Raw genomic sequence first — 21,050 nt, 5'->3', positions numbered from 1 at the left:
ATTACAGCTCTTAGGCCCCGTTTCCATAGATTAAAAGTGTCTGCTACGATAGACCTTCTGACTGATCTGGGAAACTCCTTTCTATACTCAATAAGGGAGATCAGCATAACAGGGTATATAGAGAAAAAAAGGTCTTTAAGAATACACTCTGCAGCTAAAAATTTCACATTGTTTCTTACACAACTAATACTATTGAAGAGCAGCCTGGGGATGAGTCAACTGAAGCTTGTTTTTGTGTTGTTTTAAACCAGACAGCCCTGTTATGGTGACTGGGATGATTATGTCCCCACCCTGAAAAACAGACCCTAATTACACACGGATTTATTATAAAATTACACTAGTTAGCCAAAAATTTCCATTTGCTTCTGGGTACAGATAACTACATTCAGAATTATTTCATAATGTATTGGAGCAAATGGGCCCATAGCCCAACCTCTCCCGACTTGAGAAGACGATAGGTTTCCGAACCTGGGAAGATGTCTTAAATCTGGAAGCTCTGTTTTAGATTTAAAAAAAATTAAAACACACATTTTAAAAAGTCCACACATTTTCTCTTGTGCACGGTTGGTGGGATTGTAAGTGGTGTAATTGCTACAGAAAACAGTATGGAGGCTCCTCAAAAAATTAAAAATAGAATCACCATGTGATATATATCCAAAAGAATTGAAAGCAGGATCTCAAAGACATGTTAGGAACCCATGTCCACAGTCACACTATAACAAGCCAAGGCGGCGAAGGAACCCAAACGTCCCAAGGACAGATGAATGGATAAGGGAAATGTGATATATACATACAATGGAATACCATTCAGCCTTAAAAAGGAAGGAAAGCCCGTCACATGCTACCATATGGATAAAACCTTGAAGATAAGCTGAAAATAAGTGAAATAAATGAGTGCCAAAAGGGCAAATATTGCAAGATTCCATGTATACAATGAGGTATCTACAAGTAATCAAATTCACAGAAACAGAAAGCAGAGTAGTGGTGGCCGGAGGCTGAGGGGAGAGGAGAGGGAGTTGTTCAATAGGTATAAAGTTTCAGTCATGCTAGACAAAAAAGTTCTGGAGATCTGTTTTACAATAATATGAATGTATTTAAAACTACTAAACTATACACTTAAAATTGGTTAAGATCATAAATTTCATGTTACGTGGTTTTTACCACAATAGAAAAAAATTAAGAAAGAAAGAAAGAAAAAGAGAAAAAGAAAGAGCTCCACACATTTCCTTCTGCTAAAAGGTGAGTCTATGGAAACAACAATCCATATACTGTAATGGACAATGTGATTAATTACCAACCTAAAAAACTTCAAGGAGCCAAAGAGCCATATAAAGCGTTCTACTTCCTATCTTTCCTTCATGTTACCTTTCCTATCCTATTACAAAAGTACTGCACAGACTTTAAAACATGAGAAAAATCTAGTCTTCGAACACTGTCAAAGTTTACCTTAAAATTAGCTGAAAAAATCAAACTAGAATGATTTCCTGTACCCCACTCTTTTTTGGTCCACAAAACAAAATAACAAAAAAAACCACCAACCTTAGGCCAAAATGAGAAGGCAAATGTTCTTTCATGAAGGAGCTGAGCTACTGAAGGGTCTCCATCCTCCATGTAGAACCCATCTCGGGTTTCATCCCTAGCGGTGCTCATGGAAGCATTGCTTTCCTCATCAAAATTCTTCCCTCTGGAGACAGTTCCTGCTGAGAAATGAGTTAAAGTGCATTACTCCCAACAGAGTATCACTGGAAAAGAAGTTTAGAGAGGACACGGTAAAAATTTGAATATCAACTAGCTCCATTTTACTGAGAACCTACTATGTGGCCAGGATGGCATTCGGCATCTTACAATCTTGTTTAAAGCTGGTGATGGCCCCTTCATACAGATGGTGTTATTCCCATTTTATGGATGAAGCAGCAGATGGGCTTAGGTAGGTGACATCACCAGCTATCTGACGTTGAGCATGTACATCTCAGAGGAGGCGGAATGACAACCAAGTCTCTGACTCAAGAGCCTCGCCACACAATGTCCCTCCAGACAGGAGAGAGGGCTAACGACTGGCCGGAGTAGCAAGCCCCAGCTCCAGCGAAACAATACAAGAGGAGGCTTTATTTCTACTCTGTGTCGGGAACAGCAACCTAACTGCGACTTACAAAGACAACTGGTTATTTTCAGATTCTGCTTCTACTTTTACTTCGGACTTAAAACGAAAATTAAGCATCATTTGTTTTAAAATAATTACCAGTATTGATTCAGTGAATGACTCTTCTCCTTCACATTTAATTGACAAATTAAAATCACTTGGAATTCTTAATACACTGTTACTATAAAGTTAACCCCTATTTTTTTTTTTTTTTTAACATTTTATTTATTTGTCAGAGAGAGACACAGCGAGAGAGGGAACACAAGCCAGGGGGCAGTGGGAGAGGGAGAAGCAGGCTCCCCGCTGAGCAGGGAGCCCGATGCGGGGCTCGATCCCAGGAGCCTGGGACCATGACCCGAGCCGAAGGCAGACACTTAACCAACTGAGACACCCAGGTACTGGAAGGTAACCCCTATTCTTAATCCAGAAATTGTTAACGTGCCCATAACCCTCTTCTGAGAGCTTAAGTTGTTCAAAATTCCGCGTTTACATGGGGCATGGGAGCAAAACATACACCTGAGCACAACCTGAAATTACCCATTCACAGAAGAAAATGTACACTAATTACCCTTAAAAAATAAACAAAAACCCCTGTCACATGACAGGAAAACATGGCCTGTAACAGCCGCTGCGGTGGAATGGGGAGAGAGGCCCAGATGGCGCGGCATTACCTTCAGGCTGGGAAGATTCCTCTGACTTATCATCATCCTCCAGCTTTTCTTCCTCATCCTCTTCAGAACCTTTTTCTGAAATAGACTTGGGCCCTGTATCTGCACTGACCTCCATCCCTTTCAGTTCACTTTTTACAGAGCTGGCCTCGGCCTCGCATCCCTGCTTACTGTCCTTCTCCCCGCCGTCGGTCTCTTCCTCCTCTTCCCTCCCCTCAGCTTTCTCTTGGGCGGCCGCGCTTCCAGACTCTTCCGCTTTGCCTTCACTTTGTCCTGTCGCCTTCTCTTCCTGAACGTGAGCAGATGAGAGGACGGCAGGAGTCTGGCCAAATCCAATGGCCAGTGGGGTCAGGGAGGGCATGTTCCCTGCCCCTCTGTTCTGAGCAAAGTTTTTGTGTGCATCCAAGAAAGATAACTCGGGGTCGTTGAGGATGTGATAATCCGTCCGACTGACCCCGTGTTTAGCAGCACCAACCAGCAAGTCCCGGTCATGCCTCCCACATTCCCACCACTCCGGCAGATCCAAACTCGGCTGGCAGAGCTTCAGCCTCTCTCCCAGCTGAGGGTGATGAAGAACCTGCTCGCGTATTTTCCGCAGCAGCTCGATGCGGTAGAGAGTTCTAGAGGCACGCTCTTCTGTGATTGGCTCGATCATGGAGGAGAGGTCAGGTGGTTCTGTAACATGAAAACAATTGTATTCACTTGGGAAAACCCTAAGTATGCTCTCAATTGCTCACGCTCTATTTTGCACTGTACTGGGCCTTTTACTATAGAACTTTTGTTACGAAGAGAACCTACCATCATCTGGCTTAGCGGGCATTCGACACACTCGCCTACACATGGCCACAAAACAACTGAAGTATTTCTCCAAACTCTCATCAGACTTTTTGTCAAGTCTGGCAAAGGCTCGAAACTGGTTCCAGTCAAACTGCTGTTTCATGGGGTCGAAAATAACTCCAAAAGTAGATACCACACGGTAAAAATCAGCCTCTTCTCTTCTTGTCCACCTATGAGCAAGAAGACATTAGCTTGAGCTGTACTTGAGTAAACAGGCATAAAGCTTATTCATTCTTTTCCTCCCTTCCCCTAAACTTAACGCACGGTACTTATTCTGGGGGCGAGAGACAGGGGGCTTTGATGTCCTGAGGCTTTCTTTGATCACTGTCTGGGACGTGATGCCTGCCTCTTGCTGGCCTAGAGGGGCAGAGGAGAGAGGCCTGTCCCAGGAACTGAGGAAAACCCTGAAGAAACTCACTTTTGCCGTTTCTCGGATATTATAGCTTCCCTTTCTGCTTCTAGCGCTCTCACTTCCTCCCGGGGCCGCCGCCTCCGCCGGTCAGTCTTCATGAGAGCCTCTTGCCTCATTTGTTGCCTTTTATAGCTGCGCTGATAGGCAGTAATGAGCCGGCGCAGACGGGTAGTCAGGGTTGAGGTGTTGGGCCAGTAGAGTTGGCCTAAGTCAGCAGCACTCTCACTGGGCTTGCCTAAGGAAGCGGAAAAAAGATTTCTGAAATGTGTAGCTGTGATCTTGCAATACACAGGATTTTCCATCAAAACAAGATGACTCATTAACATTCAAGTGACAGTGTGGGAAAGGGCATCTCAGTGCTCTCATTTTAAAAATATAAATAAAGGATAATATTAGTATGAAACTTATAAACAGTTTTCTTTTTTTAACTCCTTAGCGGGAAGAAGCAAGTTTACTTATCAGTTTTATGTAAAGAAACCTAAAAACCTACTTTATGCCATGAACTACAATATAAGGATGCTCTCCCGTAATGTACTTAGAATAATAATCTTGAGCACAAAACATAATCACATAATTGGTAGCTAATTATTTGACATTAGGGAAAAGGTCAGCATTCTATAAACTTGCAATATTTCAGATACCTAGCAAATGCCCTACTCCCACGAGATATATTTCTAAAGATGCTTAAAAGTTTCCACCTACTGGTATATAAATATATACAAATTATCTTAATCCACAAAGTAGTTATTTCATCAAAGAAATTCAATGTAATGAAAAACCCACAATAAACAAGACTTAAAATTATTCACAAAAGGAATGAGTCAGTATAGAAGAAATAACATTTGAAGAGCCCATCGTCATAAAGAAGCAAAAGTGCAGGTACATGAATAATGTCTGCACAGCCACACATTTGCTCTGCTCCGTGGGCTCCGATGGAGCCTTACCTGTGGTGCGTATTTCCATGGATTCCTCTTTATCTTCTGGAGGAGAATTTGCAAATTCCTTGAAAGCAAAGCAAGAAACAGAATTATTTTAATTTGGGGTTTCGTTTTGCTTTATCTTTTTAAAGAAAGGGCCATTATCTATAAAGTTTAACAAGTCTTATATGGGCATATGATATTTTAATGGTGCTGTAAAAGTCAATATACTCAAGTTCTTACATCTATCTCATCCTTGAATGGCGTCCTGGTTGGTTTATATTCTGGGTCTTCATCTTCTCTATCAAATTCTCCCCTATATTAAAGTTGTAAAAAAAAAAAAAAAAAAAAAGTTTAAATTGTACAGATAAGCAAGAGACTGGAGGGGGTGGGGGTGCTTGGGGATGACTAATCCTCTGCCTGATGCTACTTTTAATTCTGGGTTTGACATCAAAGCCAACCCGATCAGTATTTAAATCGTGCAGCCATGGGGGAAGAAGCAGGTGGGGGAAGTGTCATCATTTGGAAAAAAAACAAACAAGTTTCAGGGATGATCTAGGTAATATATTGCGTTTAAATAATCATTACGATACATAAACAGACTACACTGGGAAACATCACCCAAGTTCAAATCAGACGCAGCGTAGTGCACAGTGCAGTGTAAGGACTGAACCCTGCCAATAGATGTGACACTGACATAAAGTTTATTAAAATTTTTAAATGTCCTTCTTACCCGTCACCGCCATCTGCTAGCATGTCTGTTCCTCTTTGCTCGGCAGCGATGGCCTTGGCATCGGGCATACCAACTCGTTCCAGGAAGCACAGCGCGGGGTCAGCTCGCATGGAATTGTACTTCTCGTAGCCTGCGCCGTCCCCACCAGCCCACAGAGGACACACACAGAAACAGCAAAAGGGCCGTCACTCACAAAAATCACAGCACTGCCACAATACACCAAGTTCAGCTCTCAACTGAGACGATCGCTTAGGAACCTTGTTTTTAGGGAAGCATTCCACAGAATGCTCACTACGGGGCAGATTTTGGGGGTCAAGTTACAGTTCAGGGATGGTATCCGAATGACCACAGACACGAACAGAGAAACAGATTCAAACTAACTGCAAGCAAGATGCCTGGGAAGATTTTTGACCCTATTTTCCCCAAGATCTAATTTTGCTTGACATTTAAAAGGGTTCATAATGCTGCTTTACGATCTCTGCAGGGTACTGTGCGTCCACCCCGTCCTCCTGCGAACGGGCTCCCAGTCCTGCAGGAACGTGCACCGCTGGCTGAAAATCCCTGTCTACGTAAGGCCAGCAAACCTGTCTTATTAGGTTTAGGATGATGCATGTCAGTAAGATGACACTGTTCCCTCTATGGTTTTCAAACTGCAATTTGCTTTTTGACTGCCCAAGTTGACTAGATGGAAAATGGCAGATCCCAACAGTGCACTGCGGGAAAATGATTTTTAGTCTGAGCTCACAAAACGCGGCTGCAGCACGGAGGCAGAAGAGCACAACAGCACAATTCAATTAGGACGTGTACTACAACACACCGCTCCTAACCGCCGCAGAGCCGCAAGCCAAACTGTAATCATGAGAGGTTTTATAAGCCATCATTCTCCCCTTTAGTCAGGCCGGGCTGCTGAGAATACCTCCGCGACCTCCAGAGAATTGGGATTATAATCAGGAATCGCTCACTGTATATATCATGCCAGTTCTGCATCCCCAGCCTTTCAAAGTTAACAAGGCTGCATCCCACTCAGGGGAGCCGTGAGTTCTCAGCACTGACATTTGTGAAATATTGCTTGGAACAAAGCCCAGGAGGCACTTGTACAGATTAATAGCAGAGGTTAAGCCCACCGTCCACTTTGACACGGGCTGGCAGAGCCAGCAAGGGGAGCCGTGCTAGAAGCAAAGTTTAGGGAGAGCTATAGGACAACTTGGCTATTATTAAAACAAATATGGTTTGGGTTTTATTTACAGCCAAGAAAGAAATGTTTTCTTCTCAAATCCTCAACAAACATTCAAAAACAGCATCTGATATTTACAGTTCATATTAGATTTTTAGTACAGGAAAATGGTGGAAGCCAAGAGTCCTTTGGAACTATCCTCATTAATATTATGACTTTGGAAAAGGGTATGCAAAGAGCGCTAGTGACAAAGCCACACAGTCAAGATGTGGTCAAACATGAACATCACTTACCGTGTTTGAACACTCCAATTAGGAGGGACTTATCCGCCTCCTTGTCCCACCAGTCTGTGGGGACTTCAGCATGGAAGGGTTCAGGGATCCACACATCAGCTTCACTGCAAACACACCGTTCACACAGCATTTAAAACACACATAATGGTAAAGAAGAACCCGCAGTAGCCACAAACATGATACACAGGCTCACGTGCACCCTTCCCGCAACACGGCTCCGAGCATGGTGGGGAGCACTGAGCAAAGGTTGAGAGAAAGGGTGTGAGCCCATCACTTTCTACCCTGGTCAGAAATGGACTCCCGCACACAGTGTCCCATTTTAAAGGTCACCTCAGAGCGCCAGTAACGTGGGTCCCACCTTTTTCTACAGACCGCGTACACGCGAACACGCTTTTCCCAGCCCCCTCCACGTTCCCCACGCTCACAAGGTAAAAATCGCACTCCGGGCGCAAACAGGGACAGGCGCCACTAACGGCTGACGAAGGTGTCTTCCGACTGCCCGGGTGATTACAGGGAAGTACAGAGTGGCGTGCACGCGCACTAACCTTGAGTCAGCACCCTCTAAAATCTTATCTGCCTGGTCTCCTATAACTTCTTGTCTTAGGTAGTACAGCATGCGGACACGCAGCAGGACCCTGGAGAGGAAGACAGAGGGGGGACAAAGTTCTTCACTTCAGGACTGTTTGCCAACAGTGGCTTTTGGCAGCTGCCGCTGCTCATCCATCATCCTGCCAAGGCTGATTAGCCATGCTGTACGGCGGGCTTGAAGCGTGACAGATGGTGGCACATAATCACCTCTGTGTGGTGCTTTCTGCTGGCTTCCAACAGGCCTGCCTGGCAACCGCTCACGCTGCACGGAGAGGGACCGAGCTCAGCCCGGCCCAGGCGCACTTCATTTAGTTCCACCTAGTGCAGCTTGTGAAGTTTAGACACGTACCCTACCACTGCCTCTGAAGTATTGAAGCAAGTTTGTAAACAACTGAGCAGATGGCTTTCACTAACTGTTCTGCTTCATTATCTCATAAAATTTCCTCAGCTGCTGCCTTAATACCATTTTTGGAAGCACATCAGAAGTTGTAGGAATAAACGAGATATAAAATCTGGTTTTACTACCTTACAATAAACCCTCAATATGGAATGTCAGGTTTTTCAGATTATACAACTCTGCTTCCGAGGAGCAGAAAGGAAGATGGTGATGGGGGTGGGGTAGGGGGTGGGTCCTCACTTGTCTCGCTTAAGGAGTATTAAACATTTATTCCTTCTAGTCCGTATTACCTGGAAACCTAGGTTGTAGCTTAAAAAATAAGAAAACGACACAAAGGAGGTTAAAATGTGTCCAATCCATTGACGTTCTTCGTCATTTTCAAGGAATCAGTTTCTAAAAACCCATGGAATTCAAGGAACCAGATTTTCAAGATCACTTGGATTTCCTCAATGGCTTAAAATTAATTCTTTCAGTAAAGCTCACCTGGTAAATCCCAAAGGCCCAGGTCGACTCTGAGTCTAGCATCTCCTGCTGGACAGCCCCTGCTGTGCACTCAGGACTGAATATCTGAAGACTCACCTCCTTGGCCGTGAGTAAACAATAATACTAAATGCCCCTTCCCTAGCTGGGTCATCCCATCACACACTTAGAGGATGTTTTACAGCTGACGGATCACATTTGCGTATACTAGCTCATCTGATCGTCACAATAATCCTATGATGAAGTGGGGCATGTTATAATTCCCACTTCACAAACATGAAAACTGAGGGTAACAGAAGACCCAGTGACATATCCAAGGTCACAGAGTCACCTTGAGCATGGACCACTTGGGATTAGGCCTTCTGACTCCACCACCTCACAATGTCTCTCGGCACATGGCAAGGGTCCTTGAAAATGTCAAAACGACAACTAGGGGCAGCTTCCCCAAAACAGACTACTCCCACATATGTGAAAAGGTACCCCGTGATATGCCTGCCTCCCCACCCGGTGTCTGCTTTTGAGCAACATGGGCTCTAGATGGACAAAGGGTGAGGCTGTAAATATCTGAGTAAGCTCCAGTGTAAACAGTCATTTTGGGTATTTCATTTTAATTTTTTAAGATTTTTCTTTTGATAAGATTAAAAATTGGCTGTGCCACACTGAATTGGCAAAAGAAAACTAACAGTATGGGCCTCCATGGCTGGCACCTTGCTTCTTCTCTGTTTAGGGAAGAATTTACCAGCCACGATCTCGTTATAGAGGATGCTCAGAACGGATAATTCCAAAGGAAATACCCCCGTCTTTGACTGGATTCTTTTGTTTGTTTTTTATTTTATTTTTTTTAAGATTTTATTTATTTTTGACAGAGAGAGAGAGAGCACAAGCAGGGGGAACAGCAGAGAAAGAGGGAGAAGCAGACCCCCCGCTGAGCAGGGAGCCCGATGCGGGGCTCGATCCCAGGACCCTGAGATCATGACCTGAGCTGAAGGCAGACGCTTAACGGTCTGAGCCACCCAGGCGCCCCTGGATTCTCTTTTTTTAACCAAAACTCTGCACAGTGGCAATGATCTGAATGGTTTCTCTCCCTTTCTTGACAAAAGATACAGTTTTCTTCTTTGGGAGGAATTTTAGTTATGCACAGACTTTTATGAGCTAACTAGGAATGTCACCTTTCTTCTAGAGGAAAAAAATTCAGACCAGTGCAACTGGCAAGCTCAGTGGTACCAGCAGGATAACAAAGCAGACAGGAGGTGGGCTCTGACCCTAAGGAGTTTGCACTTGTAAGTCCGACAGACCAGACTACTAACGAGTCCCCAGACCTCATTCACATTTGACTGGCTATCCCACTAGTGACCACCTTCTGGACCTGCATCCACTTCAGGACCACACATAGCACTGCCCCGTCCTACCCCCTCATCTCCTTTAACCTAAGACAGTTCCTCTTTGTGTCTTGAAACTTTTGAAGAGAACTGGCTAGCTATCTTCTAGGAGGTCCCTTGATTTGGGTTTCATTTTCTCTTACCAGTCATCAACCATTTCCCCACTTTAGATCCTGAGAAGTCTCAGGGCATGATCCAATGGGAAGAAGAAATGGATGTCCCAGAGAGGAGATGGCAAGCCTTCCCAGTCTTCTCCTGAGACCACAGGGAGGAGCATACTAGCTCCATCTCACATACTAATTAGGGAGAGTACTCTATAAAAAGTCTGCTACTGATATTAGAATGGGAAATTAAAAACTCCCGCCCCCATCACTCTGGGATCCAGGCGCAGGAGCCATTGTTCCCACACCAAACCACTTCACTTCCGGTTTGTCTGAATCCAGAACCCAGAAGGCTATTGACCCAAAGTTCACATAAACCACAGGAAACAGAAGTTTTCTAACAGCTGTAAGTGGGGCAGGATTTTAGGGAGAACTATCGTGCCACAGCAGTAACAACAAACAGTTTCCGAGGCACCAAAATGATTTGAGGTAATGGTTTTAGAGACTCAAAAAGGAAAAAATTTGTCAGTCAAAATCTAGCGATAGTGATCAAAGGCAGGCCGCGAAAGCACTTCCATATTTAAAAAGGGGTAAGAACCATTCAACACTGCCAGCCAGGAGTTACTTTGCGTGAGGCCTGGGATGACCCCGTGGGGCAGGCAGGCTTCCCAGGTGGGTGGGGGTCGCTGAGAGCAAGGGCACTGCCCTCAGCCGTTCTCGACTTCCAACCTGGCTCTGCCTCCTAACTAGCTGAGACCGTAAGTGCCGGAGTCTCCACTTCCTCGTGAGGTAAACGGGGATAAGAGAGCACTACTCATCTTAGGCAGGGCACACAGATAATGCATGCGAAGTGCTTGCCACACCACCAGTTACTATGTGCTCAGACTTTTGCTGCTACTTTTTAGGAGAGATACACACTGATTTAGATCCTGCTTCATCCAGTTGAGGTCTTGCTGCAGAGCTCTAGGTGGTTGACAAGGCAAGTGAGTCTTAAAGAGGCCGAGGAACTTGCCCAGGGCCCCACGAAGCTACAAGTGGCGGAGCTGTTCAGTGCTGGCTAGGCTACTGATTCTCAGAAATGCACGGTCACGGCAAGGGAAGAAGCTTCGCCACGTGCTGTCAGTTTAACACGAGGACAGTTAACAGAGCTCCCAGCAATGAAATAAATACAGATTTAATATTCTTCAATTATATATGATCAGGTTCTGGAAATAAAGATAAGGAACAGGATTCTAAGCTCACAGGTAAGAAAAAAGGACCCAGCCACTGAGGTATGATTAAGCAAAAAATTCCAGGTAAACTCCCCAGTCCCTCCCGTGGAAGTAGTCAGCTGAAGGTGGGGTCATACAAGGCAAACAGTCATTCTCTAACACATCTTGGTTACAACTTAGTTATCTGCAACATTTATAGCAGCATTACTCACAACAGCCAAAAAAAGGTGTCCATCAACCCAAGTGCCCGTCAACAGATGAATGGATAAACAAAATGTGGTATACATGTACAATGCAGTATTATTCGGCCACGAAAAGGAATGAAATTCTGGCACAGGACACAAATTGGATGAACTTTGGAAACATTATGCCAGACATCACAGACAAATATTCTGATTCCACTTAGGAGTTACTAGAATAGGCAAATCCGTGGAGACAGAAAGTAGAAGGGCATCTGCCAGGGACCTGGGGCAGGGAGGGAGGAGGGCAAGTGACTGTCTCGTAGGAGCGGAGTTTACACTGGGGTCAGTGAAAAGGACTGGGGTATAGACAGTGCTGAGGGGTACCCAGCATTCTGAATGTAATTAATACCGAAGAGTTGTGTACTTAAACGGTTAAAATGGGAAGACCGTGTTATGTATCTACCACACTAAAGAAAAAGAAAAAGACAATCCGTCATCTGAAGGTATGCCGTCGTGTGAGCCGGCACCATGTTTCAAGAAAAACAGCAAAGCTGTACAAAACCAGGAAGCACAGTTTCCTGGTCAGTCATATAGACCCTTTCAAAACGTACTTGTTACAGTGGTGCTTCAGGTGCTTCTTGTAGCTGTCCTCCTGGAACAAGGCGTCCGGGTTACAACCCGCCAGCCAGTCAGCATCCTGCACCACCGGGTGTGTGCTCTGGGCTTTCACCTTCTTTCCTTTCCTTCCCCGTGGCACTGGGGCAGATAAACCTGGAATCGGAGTAATAATAATAGAAATAGCAGCTTTTTATAACCCCAATTACAACATCGGACTCAGACACGTCGACTTCGTGGCAGAGAGACCCGGGGTCTAGATGGCGTCACAAGGGTCCCGGGTGGCTCTCTGCGAGCCTGCAGTACAGAGAGCATGAAGCAGACCTACCAGAGTGATTGACCAAGGCTCGCGTCTGGCCGTCCGCCGTGGGCGTGATCAAATCCCAGATGAAGCTTTTGATATTCTCATCCCCCTTGTAATGATTGAGACAGTACACGAGGATGGTTCTGCAGATGGTTTCCACGTCCTGCTCGGTGAGCTGACGCTTGTAGCGTCCATGGGAAAGGATATCTGTCCACCGGCCCCAGCTGCAAAGCAAATAGTCAGTATGTAGATGGTGCCTTTCGGTTTCAATGTGGGGCTTTCCTTTCAGTCAGGCAGCAGTGTTAGGAAATCTTGGATCAGAACTAGCAATATTTTACATTGGGGGATAGGAAAGCACTTCAGGGCACAAGGGTCAAAAACACGGGTTACAGAGCGGGGCCTGAGCCCGCAGCTCTTCGGTGCTAGAGCTGAACCGTCACTGAAGTAACGCCCACGGGTCTGACACAGGCTTTCTCAGTCAGATCCCTGCAGTGGCCGCACCTCTGGGGGCAGGAAAGCATGCCGGGCCCTGGACACTTAACACTCTGCCTCACTCTGTCATGGTTATTAGCATGTTTCAATGCTGACCAGCTATCTGAGATGCACGGTGACCTGAGGTGGGTGTGGCCGCTCCCAAATCGAGGACATGATGCCAAGGAGAAATGGTCATATTTCAGTCTACCTCAAAGGGATGCCATGATAACAACTGAAAGACTGTGAACAGGTTTGAGTTTCCTTTTGAAACAGGGAGCGCTAACTCCCAAGTACATTCACGGCATTCACGGGCAACATGTTTTGAGAACTTGCAGGCCCTCGTGTAAACCGGGGGGGTCGGGGGGGTGGGGAGAAGGACTGCACACAGAACGAAACAGATAGCACACCGCTGACCCTGAAGAGTCTGTTCGGGGTTACAATCCCAGTTAGACACAGCGCTGTGCTCTTTGATCCGGGTGTTGTGGCGTGAGAGCATACAACAGATGGGCAGATGTTGTCTGCGCCATGTCTCCCCTCAGGCCGCAGCTCAGGACAGAAGCCAGCCCCTCCCCTGCCTTCTTCAGGGACTGAGGGCTGTGCGCGCCAGGGAGGGCTTGGCTGTGAGAGGCACAGGGCCGGGCCCGCCCTAGCAGGCCCGGACGTGTGCCCTGGCCTGGTCGTCTCTGGCTTCTATGAACTCTCAGTTCCTCAAACTGCAGGGCCAGTCTTCATCTCTAGGCCTTTGGACACAATGCTCTCTCTGCCTGGAACTCTCTCCTCCCTGGCGGGCACCCAACTCTCTCTCCTACCCAGGCTGAGCCATGATGTCCACCCATCAAGTCATATCGTCGTCTATGGAATCCCTTCTTGCATTCCCCCAGCTTCAGAAGTGGGGAGATGACACCGGAGCTGTCTTACAGGAGAGACATGCTTCTACCCTCCATCTGCACAGTCTTCCCGGCCACAACACCATCACGGTTTCCTGCCATTTCCGCTTGTCCACCTGCCTTGAAACAGGGGCCGTGACTGTCCTGCTCACAGGTGTATCCCCTGTGTCTGAGTGACCTAGCACAGTGCCCAGCCTCCAATAGGTGTTTCCTACGTAGCAAGGCCTAGGGGAGGGAAGGCCCTTCCTCAGAGACATGGCACTCTACACATACTTCTTAGCTTTAGGACTTATTAAGATATTCCATTTCTAAAGTTACTGGCAGAATTCTCAACTTCGATCATTAGGTTGAAACAAACATCAGAGCAGGTGCCAGCAGCGAAGGGCTCAGGTCTACCACATAAGAACAGACAGGAAAGACTGTCTAGCTTGCAGATAATTAGCTGAGATACAGCATGGGCTTCCATTGAACTTCATTTATTCCATAAGAAATCACTGATTTGGCACTCACTGTGGGTCTGCTGGCACTGCACTCTTCCCTGTGGACACAGAGAAAAGAGTCCTGGGCTTCATGGAGCTCTAAGTGGGGCTTCGGCAGGAGAGGCCTGCTACCTGAAGTCATAAACCAACGTGATGAGTGTGACGGAACGTGGAAGCCAGACACTCTGGTGCAGAGTGCCGAGGGGAAGCCTGTGCTGGATGTCAACAACAGGAGCTGTTGGACAGATCAAGTCTGTGGGCTGGGTGTGCGGGGGTTGGTGCTCTAGGCAGGCAAAGAACTTGAAGAAAGACGGAGACGAGACAGAGCATGGCACACTGAAGGAAATGGAGCCGTCTGTCCCAACAGAAGCCCGGGCTACCCAGAGAAAGGACTGACAAGACAGACAAGAGCCAGATCAGAGCCCTGTATGCCATGTTAACAGAAGGTGTGTATTTATTCTGAAACTCATGATAATCCACTGGAAGAAATCATCAAAAGCAGGATATCATCAGATCCACAGAAATATCATTTTGGTGGTAGTTTTTTTATTTGAATGGAACTTGCCTGCAGTCCCATAAAATGCCAGAGAATTCTTATTTGCAGACTCAGATATTTAGCGAGCACTCTGCCATCACTCAGAGCACTGTGTGATGAGTGCTCGTCAGAGATGAATTAGATATGGGTCCTGCCTTTCTGAGACATGTCCAGCAGGAAAAGCACGATACATTCAGAGTTGAAATAACCATCCATTTATGTTCCAGAGGAGTTGGAAGAGCTTTATAACTGAGATGACTGCCTTTAACAAGTTTTTATAGCAGAAAAATACTAAAAGACTACCACAGTCGAAAACTTTATGCGAAGCTAAAGTAGGAAAAGATTTTGTCATTTTGAGACTTCATTCTGAGTTATTAGTCACCAACAAGTAAATCTGGATCTGACATAATTCCTTAAGGGACAAACTGGTCTTCCTTCAAATGCACGAGGATATGAAGAAGCATGAGCACCTGAAACAAACAACCCTGGGTCCCGTAGCAGTTGCTGCACGGTCGTGTGCCTGGCTGCACTATGGGGGGTCACAGAAATCCCAACACAGACACACTTCTCTACGCTGATTAGAATTCCATATTTAAAATAAGATTCCGTTTTTCACATGAGCCTGACTTACCCATAGACGAGCAGATTCTTCTCAACTCTAAAGCACTCACTCCGAGCATAGCCCTGCGACCTGTCCTGGGGCCGCCGCGGCTTCGGGCACGGCTTCTCTTCAGAATCACTCTCCAAGTCTGAAAATTCCATCAGCTCGTCTTCTTTCACTGCACTGTACAGCCTGGTTTGCTTCCTCACTCTCGGAGTGTCAATAACGAGGTTGTTCTAGAATAGACAGCAGATAAATTTGAAACTTCTAAAACAGCATCCCTTGGGTTAGATTAGATAGGGTTTGAATGGGACCTCTCACTCACCCTCCCATTTAAGGCATCAATATCCAATTCAGCCTTCTTAGCCCACTTTTGCCAGAAATTTGGATCATCCAAGGAAATATCTGTCCTATTTCCAGATGCAACAAAACTGGCCTAAAGGGGAAAAAATATGCATTACTTTGAGATGCTTTTCTCAGAGGCACAATGCAAAGCAGCTTTCATTTACTCATTCAGCCAAACACGTATGCATTCTTGCACTGTGTGCCACATGCTGCAGTCGGTGGGCTGGGATGAAAGACCGTCCCACAGGCAGCTCTCTGTCCAGGGCTTTCAACAGATCAGGAAGCAAAAGAAGGCAGCACAGTGTAATCAACGACAGTGACAATGGTACATACAGGTACAACTGATTTACAGAGGAGGGAGCCAGCCAGGTTCACGAGGGGGTGCAGGAAGGGCATGGCTGGGAAGAAAGAACAGGCTCCCCAGAATATAATGCCTGGCTCAGACTGTTAAGAACTCTGAGAACAGGAAAGCATGTGGACATGTTCACCACAGAGCATGTGCAAAGGCTCAGAAGAGAAGAAAGGCAATTGTGTCATGTGACTGGTGATAAGCGTGGTCAGGGGAGAGCAGCTAAAGGTCAAGCTGGCGAGGCAGGCAGAAACCAGGTCACACAGGGCCTCACACGTCCTGTTAATGGGGTCGGAACTCTATCCTGAGGTACCCAAGAACTCTTTCAAAATGGAAAGAATCTCAAGATGGACTCACTCCTATCCAAAGCCACCTGTTAGAGAGATCATACTGCTGTCCTAGGACATGGGAGGGAGGAACAGGCTACTGCAGCAGTTTAGAGAGGAAGCAGCAAAGACTGAAAACGGTGCCAGCACAAGCGGAGAAAAGCAGGCAGTCTAGAACTATAGTCTTTAAAAAGTGAAACGGAAGGGGTTAGAATCTGCGTGGATGTGAAGCACGGAGGAGGAGGAGGACGAGGAGGAAGCCGGGAAACACCTCAGCAGCCAACGCTGGCGTCCGAATAGCATCAGTCAGGCGAACAACCGGGGCAGTGCGTGTGTGTGCGCACGCAGAGCGAGGAGGGACAGGGAGGACGAGGGACGAGGGGGGTTTTGAACACACTGAACGGGAAGTGCCTATGAGGACAGAGAACAGAACCCTAATAGAGGCTGAAAAACGGGAGAGAGAACGTGCTGGGGCACAGAACCCAAAGGAGGGAGCCTCCCAAGACTGAGTAGCTGGGACAGCGGGATGTCCACAAGCAAAGGGAAGGAGACGGACCCCTATCTCCCACCACAAACCGAAATTCACTCAGAAGGGATCACAGACCTAAATGTAAGAGTGAAAACTATAAAACTCAGAGAAGAAAACAGGAGCAAATCTTTGTGACCTTAGGGTAGACAACATATCAAAAGCATGAACAATAAAAGGAAAAAAATGGGTAAACTGGACTTTAATGAAAAAATTTTTAAAGATTTTATTTATTTGAGAGAGAGAGAGCATGCACATAAGCAGGGGGAGCAGCAGACTCCCCACTGAGCAGGGAGCATGATGCAGGATTCAATCCCAGGACCCTGAGATCGCAACCTGAGCCAAAGGCAGATGCTTAACCCACTGAGCCACCCAGGCACCCAGGACTTCACTGAAATTAAATACCATTAGGAAAGACTAGGAGAAAATACTTGCAAATCGTTTTATCTAATGAGAAACTTTAATCCAGAATATGTAAAGAATTCTTAATATTCAATAATAAAAGCCAAGTAACTCAAAAGATGAACGAAAGATGTGAACATTTTCCCAAAAATGATATACTTTACTTGCCGTTCAACAAGCACATGAAAAGATGCTCAACAGCATCAGGAAATGCAGATCAAACCAGAGTGGGATAGTTCTTCACAATGGCTATAATCAAAGAGTCAGAAAATAAAATGTGCTGGTAAGGATATGGAGAAACTGGAGCCCTAAATCACTGCTGGTGTGAAGAGAAAATGGTACTATGGTCACTAGAAAACAGTGTCAGTTCCTCAAAGGGTTAAACAAGGAGTTAACATATGACCCAGCAATTCTATTTATGGTATATACATAAGAGAAATGAAAAGATATGTCCACATAAAAACTTGTCCATAAATGTCCATAACAACATTCATGATAACCCCAAAGTGGAGACATTATCAGCTAGTGAATGGATAAACAACCCCAACACCCATCATCAATTGCTAAAAGAGGTACACCTATATAAGAGCAACAGCATTCAGCAAAAAAGGGGAAGGAGTTACTGACACATGCCACAACACGGGTGAATCTCAAAACCACTATACTAAGTGAAGGAAGCCAGAAACAAAAGACCACATGCTGTATGATTCCATTTTATGAAGTGTCCAGAGTAGGCAAATCTACAGAGATAGAGAAAGTAGATTAGTGGCTGCCAAGAACCTGGGGTGCGGGGAGGCAGAGGCTGACTGCTAATGGGCAAGAGGATCTGGGGTGATGGAAATGCTCTGAACTTAGATGTGGTGATGGCTGCACAAGTCTGCAAATACGGGAAAGGCATTGAGCTGTACACTTAAAATTGGTGAATTTCATGGTAAGTAAATAACATTTCAATAAAGCTGTTAAAAATAAAGGAGTAAAGAGGGCCTGGGTGTGGATGGGTGGAACCATGTGCAGGGGAAGCCTCAGAAGGCACCCTCAGTCACGTGGTGGGAAGGAAGGCTCGGTGGTGACCTTCACCAGAGCTGGTCTGATGGAGGGGTGGGGGGAGGGGTGCAAGCTGGAAGCTGAAAATTAAATACGCAGAAAGGGAGGCGGTGGGGACAGCTGGTACAAACAACACTCATGTGGATTTTAGCTACGAAAGAAGGGTTATAGAGTTGTAGCTGGAGGGCAAAACAGAGGAGAGGCTTTCTTAAGATAGAAGTGACTCAACTGTTCTAACAGGCTCCGTCAGGAATCAGGATGTCAGGAAGCAAGATAATGTCAGAGCAGGAACTCCAGAAGTGAAGAGGGTGGGGTCAAGGACACAGGAAGCAGATATGAAGCCAAGGTGAGGGTGACTCCCAGGGCCATACACAGAGAAGGGAACCCAAACGCACACAAAGAACCTTCTATGCATTAGGGGCTCCACAGGGAGGTCATAATTACTTTCTTAATTCTCAATTATAAAGCCAATGTTACATATGCATCTTGTGGGCACTTTATAAGGTCCTGCTTTAAGCAAACTCTATTACACTTCTATAGAACACCTGCCTCTTCAGATCATTTCGCACCTTAGCAAATGTGGAACCTTTCCCTTCAGACTCAATGGTGATAGTGTGGGTTCGCCGCAGGAGAATCTGATCAATATCTTCTTCGCAGAACTTAGACCCTTCATCCTCCTCATCCATGAGTGCACCATAGGCCCCTTTTCGTAGCAGATCCTCTATTTCTTTCTTGGAAAGTTGTTGTACCTGTTTTAGTGAGGTATTTAAAATCATTTAGAATTGAAATGTTTGTAGACAACACAAATGCTTCATTGTACTCAAGGAGAATTTTTTTTTAAAGATTTTATTTATTTGAGAGAGAGAGAGAGAGCACAGAGGGAGAAGGAGAAGCAGACTCCCCGCTGAGCAGGCAGCCTGACACAGGGCTCGACCCCAGGACCCTGAGATCATGACCTGAGCCAAAGACAGACGCTTAACTGACTGAGCCACCCAGGCGCCCCTCAAGGAGGGCAAGCTGGACCCATAAAAAAGACAATGTGACAAAATAGGCTGAAAACAGCAAGGGTGAAAAGTGACTCGATGCTGGATAATTTCTTCCTGTGAGTTAAGTCAAGTTAAGGAGCCAGAATACAGGCAGGGCCCGGGCGAGTGTGGATTACCCCATTGGTAGCGCTTTCTCTCCCACTCATGGACTGCAGCACAGCTTTATCCAGGCCGAGCTTCAAACTCGCCTTGTCGAACATTTCCCTCTCATAAGAATTTCTCGTAATCAGCCTGTAGATCTTCACAGATTTGCTCTGTCCTATTCTATGACATCTAGCCTGAGCCTGGAAGAAAAAGGAAATGAATGGCCACCAAAGAAAGAAAAGACTCATGTGCCAGTTCCGAGACCCCTGTTCCAATACAGTAGGAGTGCAGAAGGTGCAGTACAGAAGGTTAACATACTATGAAATTACTTGGACATTGTTAGTACATGAATCATTACTTGGTTCATTTGCCCGATCGTGGGACACCACCTGAGTGACGACGCAACTTTAATTTACTGGTTTGACTGGGGATGCTTCATCAGAGTGGAATGACTTTAAAAAAAAAAAAAAAGGGCATCGGGACTATTTTCTTGTGTGTTTACCTGGAGATCATTTTGGGGATTCCAGTCAGAATCGAAGATGATGCAGGTATCAGCAGCAGTAAGATTAATGCCTAAACCTCCCGCCCTTGTGCACAGGAGGAAAACAAACCGGTCAGAATCAGGTTTGGAGAATCTGTCGATAGCTGCCTGGCGGAGATTTCCTCTCACTCTGCCGTCGATCCTTTCGTACGGGTACCTAGAAAACGTCAGGGTTAACAAGGAGGCCTGCCACACGACTACGGCATACTTGTTTCTTCTGGTAAAGCAAGTATTACAACATGGGGTATGTATTATCTGAGTAGTATTATGTATCAGAAATCATTTCAGAGCAAACAGGTTTTATTGTAGTTTGGCATATAACTGGTGGAATGCTCAAAAATTAAATTTTATTTTACTTCCCCACTAGATAAAATAACAAGTCTTAAAAATGGCCGACACCTGTAACAGTCAAATAACAAACAATTCTGATTTTAGGTAAGACCCATTCTCCCCTAGTCAAGTGAAAGAAATGGGAAACGAAATTGCCATCAAAAGTACGCAGAGTCCTACCGTAGGCACCACACAGGATAACGGCCGTGTACATGGACAGTTTTTAAAGAGAGATGTGACACATCTCCCCCACTCCTTCCCCTCTATTATGAATGTCACTTTGAGGTGAGCCACCTGGAGCCCTGGGAAAGGTCATTTTTTATTTCCTTTATATTCTTATGGCACGGTGGCCTCACCGTCTTTGAATGAGGTAGTCTTCCAGTATGTCCAAGCAGCGCACCATCTGGGAAAAGATAAGCACCCTGTGGCCACCAGCCTTCAGTTTTGGCAGCAGCTTGTCAATCAGCACTAGCTTGCCAGCAGCCTGGATCATCGCCTGGAGCTGAAAATCTGGAGAGTCTGCATTGTGTGTTTCTTTAAACTCTTCCAAAATTTTCTCTTCAGCACCTGCAGAGATTGGACAGCATAACGTGAATACTGTAGAAGGTTTTTATTACTAAAAACAATGAACTTGCTTTCAAAACCCACTG

General features: G+C 45.7%; 1 protein-coding gene across 3 annotated transcripts in view; it reads right to left on the bottom strand.

The window, feature by feature from the left end:
- The window catches only part of CHD7 (chromodomain helicase DNA binding protein 7), a 126,762-nt gene that overhangs the window by 10,163 nt on the left and 95,549 nt on the right, over positions 1 to 21,050 (bottom strand). The window contains exons 15-31 of one of the 3 annotated variants that reach the window (XM_021688597.2): positions 20,757 to 20,967; positions 20,032 to 20,227; positions 19,562 to 19,729; positions 18,969 to 19,148; positions 15,733 to 15,843; positions 15,438 to 15,643; positions 12,456 to 12,655; positions 12,124 to 12,283; positions 7,720 to 7,809; positions 7,175 to 7,278; positions 5,708 to 5,837; positions 5,218 to 5,290; positions 5,002 to 5,059; positions 4,064 to 4,292; positions 3,607 to 3,815; positions 2,812 to 3,483; positions 1,540 to 1,700 (exon numbers count right to left, since the gene is read on the bottom strand). The exons of 1 other annotated variant lie outside the window; for it this stretch is intronic. In XM_021688597.2, coding sequence (XP_021544272.1) covers positions 1,540 to 1,700; positions 2,812 to 3,483; positions 3,607 to 3,815; positions 4,064 to 4,292; positions 5,002 to 5,059; positions 5,218 to 5,290; positions 5,708 to 5,837; positions 7,175 to 7,278; positions 7,720 to 7,809; positions 12,124 to 12,283; positions 12,456 to 12,655; positions 15,438 to 15,643; positions 15,733 to 15,843; positions 18,969 to 19,148; positions 19,562 to 19,729; positions 20,032 to 20,227; positions 20,757 to 20,967 — 3,158 coding nt within the window. The remainder of the gene's footprint in view (positions 1 to 1,539; positions 1,701 to 2,811; positions 3,484 to 3,606; positions 3,816 to 4,063; positions 4,293 to 5,001; positions 5,060 to 5,217; positions 5,291 to 5,707; positions 5,838 to 7,174; positions 7,279 to 7,719; positions 7,810 to 12,123; positions 12,284 to 12,455; positions 12,656 to 15,437; positions 15,644 to 15,732; positions 15,844 to 18,968; positions 19,149 to 19,561; positions 19,730 to 20,031; positions 20,228 to 20,756; positions 20,968 to 21,050) is intronic. One more of the 3 variants, XM_021688598.2, reaches the window with a different exon arrangement.

This window comes from Neomonachus schauinslandi, chromosome 4 (assembly GCF_002201575.2).
Source record: "Neomonachus schauinslandi chromosome 4, ASM220157v2, whole genome shotgun sequence".
NCBI lineage: Eukaryota > Metazoa > Chordata > Mammalia > Carnivora > Phocidae > Neomonachus > Neomonachus schauinslandi.
Note: the sequence above shows the minus strand (reverse complement) of the source record. Positions and strands in the feature narration are given on the sequence as shown.